Source organism: Chelonoidis abingdonii, chromosome 19 (genome assembly GCF_003597395.2).
Source record: "Chelonoidis abingdonii isolate Lonesome George chromosome 19, CheloAbing_2.0, whole genome shotgun sequence".
NCBI lineage: Eukaryota > Metazoa > Chordata > Testudines > Testudinidae > Chelonoidis > Chelonoidis abingdonii.
The window spans coordinates 18,463,689-18,480,203 of record NC_133787.1 but is presented as its reverse complement, the minus strand read 5'-3'; the positions used below and the strand labels follow the sequence as shown (position 1 = coordinate 18,480,203).

At 45.1% G+C, this 16,515-nt stretch overlaps 1 protein-coding gene across 6 annotated transcripts in view; it reads right to left on the bottom strand.

The window, feature by feature from the left end:
* The window catches only part of NETO2 (neuropilin and tolloid like 2), a 52,857-nt gene that overhangs the window by 20,750 nt on the left and 15,592 nt on the right, over positions 1–16,515 (bottom strand). For all 6 annotated transcript variants that reach the window (XM_032787051.2, XM_032787044.2, XM_032787052.2 and 3 more), the window contains exons 2-4: positions 7,969–8,025; positions 5,861–6,001; positions 1,590–1,838 (exon numbers count right to left, since the gene is read on the bottom strand). In XM_032787051.2, coding sequence (XP_032642942.1) covers positions 1,590–1,838; positions 5,861–6,001; positions 7,969–8,025 — 447 coding nt within the window. The remainder of the gene's footprint in view (positions 1–1,589; positions 1,839–5,860; positions 6,002–7,968; positions 8,026–16,515) is intronic.

The window sequence follows — 16,515 nt, the reverse complement described above, 5'->3', positions numbered from 1 at the left end:
GAGGGTGTAGGGAAGATGCATTGGCACAGGGAGACAGCAGAATCCATATTCTTGAGCTCCTTGAATGCAAGCTGCACTAATCCTATCACTTTACATAAGTAGGGAAGGGGAGGGGACTATGGCCCAATGCACACAGATTGAGCTACTGGTCTGAGGCCTGCAGAGGGAATATGCGCTACACATTTAAGGAGGCAACAAGTAGGAACATGCTTCTAGCACCTTCAGAGACAGTCTGTCTGCTTCATTACAGCTGCTGAGGCAGCCCTTCCATGCTATATCCTCCCTGCTATTCCTGCCCCATGTAAATGTTGGCTTAGAAGCCATAACATGGTCCTAGCTTGACTAGTACGATGCATATTGGAGAAAGCAACACAGTTTAAATGCAAGCCTTGCTATCCTCTTTTAAGCCATCCTAAATTTCTTTATCGTGTTCAGTTTCTTAAATCATCTGAGGCTGTTCTCAAGACTGGGTTAGCTTAGTGCTAGTATGGAAAGTGATTGTGTGGTAAATAAAACTCTTACCATTCTTAGAGTTGTTAGTATGCACGCTATACAAGCTGTGAATCAGCAATTATGCTCTGTTGTTTCCACGTTCTTACCATGATTTACAATTGCTTGTGTAGACAGGGCTACAGACTAATGCCTTTCTCAGGCATGTTGCCCTCTTTGGAAAAAAAATACATTTACACTATTATACAGCTATGTTCTTCTGCACAGATTAAGGCGGCTCTGGAAAGGACCACAAATGGACCGACTTAGGCATCCTTATAAATGCAGATTTTTGACCAAATATTAAGAACTCAAGTCAATATGAAAACGTGTCAGTCCTTATTATGAAGCTCTGAAATAATCAATAGTGATTTGATGGATGCCAATTTTAATGTTTAAAGAGTTACCACATATTTTCAGTAACCAGTTTTCAAACATTAGTAGTTCAGTCAACTTAGGAGCTCCTTAAAAAAAAGGAAGACACGAGGCAGGTGTAGTTCACACCACAGACTAAAGGACTAAATCTGTCAGGTGCTGAGCATCCTCCACTCCCAGGCTGGCTATGCTGAGGATTCTTCAATGCTATTCTAGCACCAGTGCTACAAAGGTTGGAATGGTAGTGTAGACTGGCTGCTAATGTTTTTGACATTATGTCATGCTAACAAAGAATATGTTGGGGAAATTGCCAGCGGCTAGTTTAAACTAACATTCCTACTACAGCACCCATATCACTGTGCTGGTTGTAGAACAACTGTGGGAGAATTCCCGAAAATCTTCAGCATTGACCTTTTATTCTGAGAATAATTTTCCACCAGTTTAGCTTTCCCAGCTTTATCAACAGAGGAAGTTGTAGAGTTGACTGTGCTCAGATGTTTTTAGCCACCATGTTATCTAACCGCGCTCACAGCTATACCAATCATGAAATACAGCTACTGAGTTCATGGGAATAGAGAGAACTGTGCCTCTCACAGGACTGAGCCCTAACTGTTTGCAAAATGATTTTAAAATCTTGAATTTGTACCTTTATATTAGTTTGAAACTCTGTATGAGCAAAACAACAACTAGACAATGTAAGAAGCTATTTAATAAGGCATCTTTACCTGGTATAAATGAGTATTTTGCTTGAAATCCCTCCCCTTCTAGCTCCTCATCTGAAGTAAACTTTATCCACATAAACCTCCCTGTTGATCTAATTAGCGCAGGACTTTTCAGGCCACAGTAACGATCAATGAGAGGGGAAAAACCAAAAGGCCCATCTCGAACTTCAAGGTGATCAAATCGACATTCGAATGAGGATTCTATGTAATAAGGTTCATCAAAGGTCAACTCAATTCTTTGGCGTGGAGCAGCTACAACACAATTAAAGTTTCAACACAGTATAAATTAATAGATGTGTAAAACACTGACTGACATTAGGCAGTGAAATAACGAAGCAACAAAACCCGAAAAGTGTAAAAATCAGAGGCATGTGACACTTCTCAAAAAAATCTAGTAAGCTTACTGCAGTAACTGACACCCTGTATAATTAGAATGCCTTCTGCATAATCAGGTAACCTTTGCATTTTTCAGGAGGCTGTAAGGTTTTTATTCATTTATTTTAATACAAACATCACAAAGACCTCTACCCCCTAAAAAAGCTTAAAAAATTACCACCTCTAACAAAATGTTTTTGTGTGTGTGTGTATATATATATATAACAGCCTTAATATTAAAACGACAAAAATCAAGTCAGTCAGTACTTACAACTAATTGGGAGATAACACAGACAAGGCAGGGAGGGAAAGGGGAAAAGGAGGTCTTGACTTATGGCTGAGTTCTTGGTGTTCAATAGTCAAATGTTTCTAAAAATGAAGCCCAGATTTCTTCAAAGTCACTGTTTTTCAACCTCTTCAACTACATGAGTAGAAGGTAACTCAACAGGCTTTTCATAACAATCTTAACTGAGAGTATAAATAGCACCTACAGTATACACCAGGATGCATATACACATTCATTATTCAGACATGGGTGTCTAAAGTTTGACACCCAGGAACTTGATCTAAAACCCACTGGAGTCAACGGGAGTCTCTGACTTCAGTGGACTTTCAATCAGGCCCTTCATCAGGCATGAAGTGCAAATACCCAATGGTTCTTTTTTGTGGCACCCATCTACTCTGTGTATAGTTTGAAAATTCTTTGTTTAGCAACAATGCTATATGGCATTGGGTGACCATTTATAAAACTGATGCCAATATTACAAAGTTCCAATTAATCTTAAATATGCCATGTAAGGTATCAGTGGAAAAGTTATTATTTGCTAAATATGATAATCTTGTTTATATGTATGTATCATCTTTGTAGCACGAGTTATAACTTAATATGTGATATATTTGTATCTCAAACTTGTGCTGCATTTCTGGGTGACACCCCCAGTTAGATTGGAATCGGCAGTATCCAGCCTGCTTCATGGCTCATCGAGGGCAATCAACTGTGCAATAAGCCCATTAAAAGAAGCCAGGGGCCATGGGTGCCCACTCTGGGGGTGCTCTGGGGCTGGAGCATCCCCAGGGAAAAAAAACTGGTGTGTGTTCTATACTGATTGGCAGCCAAGCTCCCCACCCCACCCCACCCCAGCCTCCTCCCCTGAGTGCGCTGCATCCCCACTTTCCCTCCCAGTGCTTGCTGCTGCGAAACAGCTGTTTTGCAGCATAAGCTCTGGGAGGGTGGAGCAGCAGGAATGCAGCATGCTTGGGGAGGAGGTGGGCCTGGGGTGGGGATTTGAGGAAGAAGTCTAATAGGGGCAGGAGTTGGAATGTGGAGGCAGTGCAGGGCAGGGGGCAGAGTTTGGGGCACCTACCGGTGCCAGAAGTTGGCACCTATTCCAGGGGCTACCCCAGGAGTCAGCAGAACATGCAAGAACATGTCTGTGGACAGAGGACTCCCAGTTCTTTTCCATACCCATGTGCTGTGAGCTTGTGTTTGGGACAAAGGATGTACAAGCCACATGGCAAAGAATATAAAAATGGAGAAGATGCAGTTGCCTTTTTTACTTCAATCCTGCTTCTCACCTCTGGAGCAACTTCTCTACAAACTTGAACTCTGAATAAAGGACAATAACCCATCCAAGCTTTGGATGTGTTCCAGAGGAAATTCACAAGCCAGCCAACTCACCCATGCTGTTAAAAACCTTACATATGGACTCTGAAATCATATGTATCTGATTGCTATCATCATCATTTAACTCTCCTCTTTTCTTTCTTTTATAATAAACCTTTAGTTTTAAATGATAAAGGACTGGCTGGCAGTGTGGTATTTTGGGTTAGATCTAAACTAGTAGTGACCTGGCAATGTGGCTGGCCCTTTGGAGATCTGATGAATATTCTGTATAGTAAGTAGAGCTTTAAATAACTTCTCACTTTATTGGACCTATTTGCTGCTTCGGAGCAAGAGACTGGGATGCATTAAAAGGGGCTGTGTGATTTCCCTTTAAAAAAAAAAAATTAGCTTCTTGATAACCAGCATGATGGATGAGGAGCATAATGTGTGAATCTAACTACAATGTTAACCACCAATTTTGGGAGACTCTGCTCTCCTTTTTGAAGCCTGCACTGGGCATTTTCATTGTGAGCTACCCTGGGCACCTCAAGTCACACCAAGTATATACTGTATCAAATTGGACTTTGATTTGTGGAATAGAGAAGCATGGAGCTGCTATAATATCTACTAGCTCGCAGTGACACCTAAGGGACTATACACCATCTGGAAATTGCTGGAGGGCATTGTACTTGCCCATTCCCCCTCCACATCCTTGCACTGGGGGCTGTAGGGAGGGAGGCAGAGGAACCAGCTCTCTGCCCATTAGGAACTCCCTCATGCCGGGGAAATTTCCAGGTAGGAGTCTGTGGCCAGTCTCAGCACATTCCACATGGCCTGCGCAGGGCAAAGGGATCAGAGCATGACAGAATATCTGCCTCAAAGTATATTCAGTCATAAATAAGACTGAAAGGACCATAAATGCATACAAGAGAAAACCCACACACTATACAGCAAGCATACACAGATAAGACACCACTGAAACTGAAAACTCACTACAGGATATTGTAAAGGAGACTTGCAGTGACACCTAAATACTTAGTTTCATCACTAGAGGCGTGAGGACAATCCCACTGAAGTCAGTCTGGGGGTCTTTCTATAGACTTAACTGGTTTTATGTGAATCCCTATGAGAGGAATCTGTTCAGTGTAGTTCAAGTCCTGTAGTCCTTACTCAGCAAGCTCTCACTGCAGTAATTTTTGTTTTGAGTTAATGGGATTTCCCCCCCCCCCAATCTCACACAACCTTAACAGTGAGCTCAGCCACACTGAAGCACCCTACACTTGCAAATGAACAGGCTACGGCTCTGGTGGAGCTGCCGCAGCCGTGGCTGTGGACAGTCCGCTGGTCCTGCGGCTCTGGTTGACCTCCCGCAGACACACCTGCGGCAGCTCCACCAGAGCTGCGGGACCATCAGACCCTCCGCAGAAACACCTGTGGCAGGTCCACCAGAGCCACAGACTAGGAAGTGGCAGAGCGCCCCCCACGGCGCTCTGCCGCGGACACACGGCAGACCTCCCGCAGACACACCTGCGGCAGCTCCACCAGAGCTGACCTCCCGCAGACACACCTGCGGCAGCTCCACCAGAGCTGACCTCCCGCAGACACACCTGCGGCAGCTCCACCAGAGCTGACCTCCCGCAGACACACCTGCGGCAGCTCCACCAGAGCTGACCTCCCGCAGACACACCTGCGGCAGCTCCACCAGAGCTGTGGGACCATCAGACCCTCCGCAGAAACACCTGTGGCAGGTCCACCAGAGCCACAGACTAGGAAGCGGCAGAGCGCCCCCCACGGCGTGCTGCTGTGCTTGGGGCGGCGAAATTGCTAGAGCCAGCCCTGGATACAGGCGAGCACGAGGTCAGTTCTGAGGCTGTGTGAGACACGGAGTTGGACGAAGATGGGGATAGATCTTTCTGAAGTGGTGGAGATGGCAGAGAGTCCCTTTTGGAGTGCATTAGTACCGTAGATGATGTGACAGTGGTGGGGAAAGCTGAAAACTTCTTTAAACTTGTTATTTCTATGCTTTCAAGGATTTGGGTGGGACCCGATACATCCCTGTCACTAAATAAGGGTTTTTTTTGGTTAATTCATAAATGTTTAAGTATTCCAGGAATTTGTAGTTACTGTTTTGCAGCCCAAACGTGTCCCCTTAACATCTGCAGAAGCGAATCAATGTATTACCAATATAGCCCAAGTGACTTTACCGAATATAAAACAGAACAGCCGAACAGTTCCACTTCCTACACTGTCAGCAGTAAGAATACAATACACCAAAGGAGAAAGAGGATGTTAGTACCTTCTAAAATGTAGATACACTCCTGGTTCGGGGGGTACAAATTAGGATAGTTTGGTGAAGCAAAATGGCCTCCATTGCTTGTCCGAACCCAGTTGTCACACTGGGTAGATGGTATGTGGTTCACACCAATATTCTGCCCACCTTTAAAAAGAAAAGAGAAGTCACACTTGTATACTACAACCAGAGAATTTAACAACAAAACTCACCCCCTTGGAACAGTATCTCTTAGGGTGTGGCACTAACTGTCAGAGGGAAGAGACAGCTGGTGCTACCTGCAGATCCTCTTATCATACTAGCCAGCTGTCCCAATGTAGCAAAGGGATTTTATTTCTGTAAAAAGCACATTGTAGTTTAGCAGCATGACATATCCCATCCACTATTTTGGAAATTCAAATCTGCATAGTTACTACTGAGGAGTAGTAGGGAACCTGTGATGCAAGTTAGAATCTTGAGTACATTCTTCTTTTCAGTGAAGTCACTGTGGCATGCAATATTGCTGTACTCCTTTACAATGCACTAAACTGGTACAGAAAAAAACAAACAAACACACTCAACATTACCACTCAGTTTTCTTCCCCATTCATATGCAAGTCTGACCCACTGAAGTTCAAGGGCAAGGCTGAGCAGGACTGGACACTTGATTTCTCTGTTCACAGCACTGCTGTTGCCCTGATTCAGGAATGCACTCAAGCATATGCTCTTGAATTAAAGACCTTCATCTATAGCATGTGGTTCATTACAATACTTACGTTTAAAATAGTTATTGCTAAACATGGCAGTGTTAACAACAAACAAGGAATACTGCACTAGTTTGAGAGGCCCTAGTCTGGAACTGGGATCTCTATAGACACAGAGAAAACTATGATTCCTGCCCTGAGGTTAATTGGTTTGATAAATTAAGATACCATACTAGATTCCTCCCTGGAGCTATGCTTACAGAGGGAGCCCTCCAGGCACAGATTTCCCTGCCACCTTTCTACCATCATAACACTATGGATATTCCTTGGTGGAGTTTAAGATCTGCAGGCTTTGAAAGGGTAGGGCAGGACAACTGGGTTTCTGCTAGATTCTCCCTTTCTCACAAGGGAAGCAACCATAATGTACATATGCAGCTTTCCCTTAAACACTGGAGAACTGGGCTTTTGAGCAAGGTTCCATGGTGAAAGGAGTTTCTAGCAGCTTCTAGTGCAGGGGTAGGCAACCTATGGCACGCATGCTAAAGGCAGCATGCAAGCTGATTTTCAGTGGCATGCACACTACCTGGGTCCTGGCCACCTATCACGGGGGATGGGGACTCTGCATTTTAATTTAATTCTAAATGAAGCTGCTTAAACATTTTAAAAACCTTATTTACATACAACAGTTTAGTTATATTACAGACTTAGAGAAAGAGACCTTCTAAAAATGTTGAAATGTATTACTGGCACACAAAACCTTAAAATTAGAGTGACTAAATGAAGACTCAGCACAGCACTTCTGAAAGGTTGTCGAGCTCTGCTCTAGTGGGTCCCTCCAAAATACACAAGAATTTTGGGAGAATTCTGGAGCCTGAGGGTTGTGACCCTTAGTCTCTTCTGCAGAAGAAGTCAAAAGAAATTCTGCAAGTGTCAACTCAAGGAATTCTCTCTCCTATGCAGGTTATTCCAACCCAAGGGAGAAACTGGCTTGTAAAGCCATTTGCCTCTTCCCCATTCCCAAATGGGGACCGTCTCCTAACATTCTGGGGGAAATGCAGACCTATTAAAAAAATTGGAAAGGCTTGCTGACATACACAGAAAATGGAGGGCTCTCTACTGTTTTGTTCTACCTGTAAAGGACTGAACTGATCTGGATATGAAAAAGAGATAGTTGGTTATTTGCAGTTAACTATTTTTTATTTACAATAAGAATTGTATTCATTTGGCAAAATGAAATGCAATAAAGAAAAAATATATAAAAACAGAAGTAAATCTTACAAAGTACCATTAGTGCAAGTGAAATATCTTAACAAGAAAGCATTTCTGATTTCCTGTATCTACCCAGCTTACTTTATTTAAAATTTCAAAAAAAAACAAAACAAAACACCACAACTTCAATGTCTTTTAAAGAAAATCTTGTCAATACTGTACCTTGCGTCTTCTGTGCCACAGCAATCCCTTCCACTACAAGTATTGTTATTAACAACACTGGAGAGAGAAACAGAACAGGTAAGACATCAATAATGGAAACAGAACCCAGAGGTCTTTTTCTGCAGCCCTTACTCAGGCAACACCCAAAGGAATCCAAATCACCAGTCAAAACACACATACCAGTATATTAAAAAGCAAATCAGTTATTGTAATTCCTAGGAAAAACTGTGCTTGTGAAAAGTGCTGGATTTACAGTTCTGAAGATAGAGGACTTTAATCTACTTTTTGACCCAAAGAAGCTACTCAACATTCAGGGCTCTAGGTATGTTCCAGATATAAGTAGAAAGTGAAACATCTCATATTTTCTTTGACAAAATGTTATTTACAAGGAATGTAAAAAAATTCTGCTCCTCCAAATGCAGGAGGAATCAAGAACAAAAGAAGCAGTTTCTTAGCTCACAAACCCCAAACCTCTGTTGCCAACCTAAGACCCAAAGTGATGTCTAGCTTTCCCAGGACCACTGTGCTGCTTGGGCTTCCTGCCTCTCTGTTCTGGTCTGTTCTCAGTTTGTGTGTTTTCTCAAACCCTCCTCTTCCACACCCCTGCTATTCACAATGCCCCATGGCTATGGGCAAGTTTCTGAGCAGACTCTAAGGGCATGTCTACATTGTAAAGAAAAACCTGTAGCACCAACTCTCAGAGCCCAGCTCAATAGACTTGGGCTCTGCTGTTTTTAGCCCCACAGCCATGTAGATGTTCCCACTCAGCTTGGCGCCTGGGCTCAGACACCCCTGACCCTCAGTGAATTTCAGAGCCCAGGCGTCAGCCTGAATAGGAATGTCTACATTGCTATTTTTAGCTCTGCAGCTCATGAGCCCAAGTCAATTGACCCTGGCTCCAAGTTTTTCCTTTGACATATACACATAGCCTAATAGGTCTTTTTTCAGGTGTGGCCCCCTATCTGTTTTAAATTAAGTGCTCATTTGCTCATTCACAGTTTGAACAAGGTTTTACCCAGCTCATAACAATAGTAACAGTAGTTTAGGCTTCTCCATGTGGCTTTGCCAATGTATCTCATGACGAAGCTAGAGAACCACCTTTAGGAGCAAAGGGGGAGCTTAGTTTCTATGTTCATTCAAACCTCACTTCTTGCTGAGACTTCCAATACGGGTATCAGTTGTGGTGGCAGACTGACGAGTCCTTTAGGAATTGGACAAAGCCTATCAAATCATACGTCCTGACTGTGTTACACAATTGTACTTTTACAAGGAATTACTGTAACTCGCAGCAGTGCCTGAGATACACATAAACCTGTTTAATATGCCCACATACTTTTCTCTCTCTAGTCACTGCAGTACTCCTGCATTGCTGGTACTCATAGCACAGCTTCTTGAACAGGTCTTTATGGGAGCAGCAATCACCTCTGGAGACGTGCTCTACCACCTTCTTTGTGAAGATGGGAACAGTATATGTTTTAATGTACAAGAGATACTTAACTCCTTGTGTCAGCGCTGTGCGCACTCACCAGGAGTGCTTGTGTCAATGAACAGTGCAGTGCATGGATACATATCTAAGCATGCAATTCAGCACCATTCACCACACTATCTTTTGGTAAGTTTTGGCAATGCCTGGTGGGGCAGAAATGAGTCACGTGGGTGACTGGGAGCAAGGGGTCAGTTTCCCAGCATGCAACTGCCACCATCCCAAAATGTCATCTATATCTCATGATTTTTTTCCCTTTTAAAAATCCCAAACACCTGTGACACCATTCTTGCTGTCCGCCATCTATGATGGAAGTGTAGATCCTGCACAGCTCTGCATTAATGTCACAAGCATTGCAAGCACAAGTTGCATGATCCTGTAGTATTTGCAGAGCTGCAAGAACAAGAGAATTGGCGAGGGGACATCAATTTCATGGAAGACAGATGGCTGTGGAACATAGGGAGAACCAATTCAAAGTTGTTGGTGTTTCCAGAGCAACAGCAGGTGGTAGAGTGCTGCTTCTGGGCCCAAGAAGCAAGCATTGACTGGTGGGATTGCATCATAATACAGACTTTGGACAACGAGTTGTGGTTGCAGAACTTTCTGATGTGTAAAGCCACACTCCTGAATGCATGTGCTCACTCCAGCCCTCCTGCGCAAGGACACCAGAATGAGAGCGGTACTGACAGTGGAGAAGCACCTGAAAATCCCATTGTTGAAACTCAACACCAGACTGCTACCAGTCAGTGGGAAATCGTTTTGGAGTTGGAAAATCCACATGGGGGTCAGTGGCATGCACGTGTGCAGGGTCAGTGTCATAAGTAGATAGGTAAGGGTTAATTTTCTTTTACCTGTAAGGGGTGGACAGGAGGGAATCAAGCACCTGACCAGAGGACCAATCAGAGAACTGGATTTTTTTTAAAGTCTGGGAGGGAAAGGAACTCGGGGTCTTTTGTTTCTCCCAGCTATGCATTGAAACAGCTTTTCTGCTAACTCCAATCTTCTTTCTAATATTCTACTATCAAGTGTGAGTACAAAGGAACCCAAGCAATAAGGCTGTTTATGTGCTTGGTTTGTACTTACATGGGTGTTATTTGCTGGACTGGTTTAAATTGGCTATTTTTTTGAATCACACTGTGTATCCTAATTTCTATAAGCAAGAGCCTGTAATTCAACATCTAATGCAGTGAGTTTATATTTTCTGTATTTCTCTCTTTTTATATAAAGTTCTTTTTAAAACCTGGTTGAGGTTTTTGGTTTTTCTCTGGTTTTAACGCTACAGGAAAGGGGGGGTTGTGGAAAATCTCTTATGTTAGCTTAACAAGGTTTGAATGCATCGCCTTAGGAGAGGTTAATTGGGCCTCTGTTTTGCATTCAAGAAGTTAAGTACTGTATCCCCCAGGCTCACCCAGGGAGGGAAGCTGGGGATCAGATAAAGAGAGAACAAGGGGGAGGAACACTTGTTTCCCGTTTGAGATGGAGACCCAGGGTTCTGGGTCTTGGGGGCCCCCAGGGACGATTTGGGGGGCTTTAGTGTACCAGGCACTGAATCTGGTTGGTGGCAACGGATCAAGGCCAAGCTGGGTATAGCTTGGGGGGAGTTTCATGTTAACCCCCAATTTGGATGCTAAGGTCCAGATTTGGGACAGAAGGGCTTTATTCACATGGTGAGCAGTGGTGGGAAATAAGAAATCCAGAAGCAGTAGAATATATCATTTTTCTTTTCCCTGCTAGGAATTAGCAGTGAGAAAGGTTTGGTTTTAAAAGTACCAGATAGGAGTTTTTTTTTTTTTTTTCTGCCTGCTTTTGGCAGTTTGCAGTTTTAGCACAGAGTCGTTAAGAGAGCCATTACGGTCTTTTGTTAAACAATGGACTCCAAATTGCCGAGTCAACTATCCAGCCAGCTACCACAGGTAAATACAGTGGGTTTTTTTTGTGTTAATTTACATATCGAAAAAAAGGTAGCAAGGAGTTGCTAGGCAGATTTTCAAGAGACAGAAAGCCAGCAATTCAGGCAACAAACACCAGAGGGCACTCCAACACAAGAAAACAGAAACCATGAGTTCCAAAGATGAGCTGAAAAAACAAAGAGCCCGCAACAAGCCATAGACAACGAAAAAAACATAGGAGACAGCTGAACTAATTAAGGCCGAACAAGACGCCCAGGAGGCAACTCACAGAAGAGAACAAGAAGCCAAAAAGGCAGATCACAAAGACAACTTCAAGAAAGAGCTGCCTCCCAAAAAAAAAAAAGAAGATGAGCTGGCCTACAAGAAAACAAAGAAAGAAGAGGAGGCAGCCAAGAAACAGAGAAGAACTCCAAGAAGAAAAAACACACAAAAAGAAAGAAGAAGAGAAAAAACAGAGAGAAAGCATGAACCTGGAGATAGAACAGGCTAAGCAAAATGCCCAGCCACTCCTAACCCTCCGGCGCCAGTTGTTGTTCAACCGCACAGGAAATTTCCCAACTACAAGGCAGGTGATGACACGGAGACCTTCTTAGAAAATTTTTGAAAGGGCCTGTATTGGTACAGCATCCCTGAAGACCAGTACATGCTAGAGCTGAGGTCACACCTCAGTGGACCCTTGGCAGACGTGGCGGCTGAAATGCCAAGGGACCAAATGAACGATTATAAACTGTTTCAAACCAAGGCCAGATCCAGAATGGGGATAACCCCGGATCACGCCCGTCGGCGGTTCAGAAACCAAAAAGTGGAAACCAGATGGGTCATTTCCCAAACACGCCTACTACGTTGGGAAGCATTGTGACGCCTGGATATCAGGAACCCAGGTTCAAACCTTTGAACAACTGCGCCACCTCATGCAAATGGAGCAGTTCTTGGATGGTGTTCCTGAGGACATAACACGGTACATCCTAGATGGAAAACCCAAAACTCTCACCGAGGCGGGGGAGATTGGAGCCAAATGGATGGAAGTGGCAGAAAGCAAGAAAGCTACTGTAAAGGGGAGTGAAAACCCAGGGGCCACACCGACAATAAACCCAACCGAGGGCAACAATAAACCCTACAACCGAGGGCAACCCAAAACCCCACCTACAACCAAGGAAAGCCACAGACACCCTATCCTTCCACCTCACCAGTCTCCAGTAACTTACTTCAACCCAGTGACCCGTTATCTGGAAGATGCTATAAGTGTAATGAAACGGGACATATCAAAGCCAACTGCCCAAAGGCCAACTGCCCGAATAACCCCCCCGGTGCAAGTCATTGCACCCCAGCAGACAAAGATCCCAGGCCCAGATACCTCTCAAATCCCCTTGGAGCGAAGGGAAAATTTGAGAGTGGGCGGAAAGAAGGTTACCGCGTGGAGAGACACGGGGGCACAAGTGTCAGCTATCCACCAATCCTTCGTCGATCCCAAACTCATCAACCCAAGGCCAAAGTGACCATTTACCCCTTCATGTCACAAGCTGTGGACTTGCCTACAGCTGAACTGCCTGTCCAGTACAAAGGCTGGTCAGGAATGTGGACTTTTGCAGTCTATGACAATTATTCCATCCCCATGCTACTGGGGGAAGACTTGGCCAACCAAGTGAAGCAGGGCCAAGAGAGTGGGAATGGTTACACGCAGCCAAACCAGGCAAGCTTCCAGACCCATTCCTGTTCCTGAGCCGTCCACAGAGAACCTGTCTGTGTTACCAGAGACCCAGACCGAGGTAGTGGACCCGGATCCCATGTCAACGGCTGAACCAGCCACAGCACCTCCAGTCCCAGGCCCGGAACTGGAACAGCAACCAGCACCAGCACAGCAAGTGCAACCACACTTCAACCCCACGCCAGAAGGGACCAACGAGCCTGAACTGGCAGAAGCAACAGACAACCATACCGAAGAGGCTCAGCCAGAGCCTGAAATACCACCAGGTGCACCAGCGGACAGCGGTACACCAGCTACAGAAACAACCCCATCACCTACATCACTTCCAGAGGGACCAAGCCCAAGTCCACAGTCTGAGGAAGAACTGGTGTCCCCAGCTTCAAGGGAACAGTTCCAGACTGAGCAGGAAGCAGATGACAGCCTTCAGAAAGCTTGGGTGGCGGCACGGAGCAACCCACCGCCTCTCAGCTCTTCTAACCGATCCCGGTTTGTTATAGACCAGGACTTTTATACAAGGAAATTCTTTCTGGTGGACACCAGGAAGAATGGCAGCCGCACAAACGGTTGGTGGTTCCAACTAAGTACAGGGGGAAGCTCTTAAGCTTAGCCCATGATCATCCCAGTGGCCATGCTGGGGTGAACAGAACCAAAGACAGGTTGGGGAAGTCCTTCTACTGGGAGGGGATGGGCAAGGAAGTTGCCCAGTATGTCCAGTCTTGTGAGGTGTGCCAAAGAGTGGGAAAGCCCCAAGATCTGGTCAAGGCCCCTCTCCAGCCACTCCCCATAATTGAGGTCCCATTTCAGCGAGTAGCTGTGGATATTCTGGGTCCTTTCCAAGAAAGACACCCAGGGGAAAGCAGTACGTACTGACTTTCGTGGACTTTGCTACCCGATGGCCGAAGCAGTAGCTCTAGGCAACACCAGGGCTAAAGCGGTGTGCCAGGCCCTAACAGACATTTTCGCCAGGGTAGGTTGGCCCTCCGATATCCTTACAGATTCAGGATCTAATTTCCTGGCAGGCACCATGAAAGACCTGTGGGAAAAATCATGGGGTGAATCACTTGGTTGCCACCCCGTACCACCATCAAACCAATGGCCTGGTGGAAAGGTTTAATGGAACTTTGGGGGCCATGATCCGTAAATTCGTGAATGAATACTCCAACGACTGGGACCTAGTGTTGCAGCAGTTGCTCTTTGCTTACAGGGCTGTACCACATCCCAGTTTAGGGTTTTCACCCTTTGAACTTGTGTATGGCCACGAGGTTAAGGGGCCATTACAGTTGGTGAAGCAACAATGGGAGGGGTTTACACCCTCTCCAGGAACTAACATTCTGGACTTTGTAAGCAACCTACAAAACACCCCTCCGACATTCTTTAGCCCTTGCTAGAGAAAACCTAAAGGATACTCAGGAGAGCAAAAGGCCTGGTATGATAAACATACCAGAGACCGTTCCTTCAAGAGAGGAGACCAGGTTATGGTCTTGAAGGCGCAACAGGCCCATAAGATGGAAGCATCATGGGAGGGGCCATTCACGGTCCAAGAGCGCCTGGGAGCTGTTAACTACCTCATAGCATTTCCCAATTCCTCACTAAAACCCAAAGTGTACCATGTTAATTCTCTCAAGCCCTTTTATTCCAGAGACTTACAGGTTTGTCAGTTTACAGTCCAGGGAGGAGAGGACGCTGAGTGGCCTGATGGTGTCTACTACGACGGGAAAAAAGACGGGGCGTGGAAGAGGTGAACCTCTCAACCACCCTGGAACGTCTGCAGCGGCAACAAATCAAGGAGCTGTGCACTAGCTTCGCCCATTGTTCTCAGCCACTCCAGGACGGACTGAACAGGCCCACTCCATTGACACAGGTAATGCTCACCCAATTAGAACACCACCCTACCGGGTCCCCTCACGCACAAAGCTGCTATAGAGCGGGAGATCCAGAACATGCTACAGATGGGTATAATCCGCTCATCTACCAGTGCATGGGCATCTCCAGTGGTTCTGGTACCCAAACCAGATGGGGAAATACGCTTTTGCGTGGACTACCCGTAAGCTAAATGCGGTAACTCGTCCAGACAACTATCCAATGCCACGCACCGATGAGCTATTGGAAAGTTGGGACGTGCCCAGTTCATCTCTACAATAGACTTAACCAAGGGGTACTGGCAAGTACCGCTAGATGAACCTGCCAAGGAAAGGTCAGCACCTACCTCGATGATGTGGCCATTTTTTCAGACTCCTGGCCCGAACACCTAGTACACCTGGAAAAGGTCTTTGAGCGTATCAGGCAGGCAGGACTAACTGTTAAGGCCAAAAAGTGTCAAATAGGCCAAAACAGAGTGACTTACCTGGGAAGATACATAGGACTGAGATTCTCAGCAATGTGCAGGACAGTGTGGATGGCTTTGCAGCAGTGGAGTTCCTGAATTGCAATAGGGCAATAGATGGCACTCATCCTTATTTTGGCAACACACCATCTTGCCACAGAGTAGCCCTTGCCATCAATAGGAAGGGCTACTTTTCTATGGTTATGGAAGTGTTGGTGGATCACCAGGGATGCTTCACCAGCATCAATATTGGTCAGTATGGGATGGTGCATGATGCTCACATGTTTAAGAGCACAGGACTGTTCAGAAAGCTACCAAGCAGGGACTCGCTTTCCCAACCAGTGGATTACCATTGGCAATGTTGAAATGTTAATAGCAAACCTGCAAGAGGCAGCCTACCCCTTGGTGCCCTGGCTCACGAAGCAGTACACCAGCCACCCTGAGAGCACCAAGTACAGATTTAACTACTGGCTCAGCAAGTGCAGAATGACAGTTGAATGCACTTTCAGAGGACTGAAAAAATGCTTGCGTTGTTTACGACTGAATCTCAGTGAAAAAAAATCCCAATGGTTCTAGCTGCCTGCCATGTCTTGCATAATATCTGTGAAGCAAAGGGGAAAAGTGCCACCTGGGTGGAGGCAGAGTGGCTGTCTGCTGAGTTTGAGCAGCCAGATACAAGGGCTACTAGCAGAGCTATATTTGGTTGGGGGAGGCTTTAACAGTGAGTTACAATAATTCATTGTGGTGTATTGTGCTCTACCTGTCCCTGTGGTTTGATGACTTGTTAGGAATTGTGTGATTTGTGGTGCGTATCTATGAATATAGCAGTATCAAGGCACCTGTGAATTTTTATGGTGTACATTTATGATTGTATTTGTTACTGATCGTACGAGTTGTGTCACACTCTACAATAATTAGTCAGAGGGTGCTTTCAGTACTGCTAGGCATTCTGCAGCATATGTTGGGAATGAATAAAGATTAAATTATTTTCCAAACAATAGAATTTTATTGAGTAACAAAAACACTGCAAAAATATTCTGTGCAAGTTAAAAGACAATACATTAAAAAACTTAGATGTATGGAACAGAGCTAAAGGTAGTGAAGGAACATTCAATGTCCATTTTAG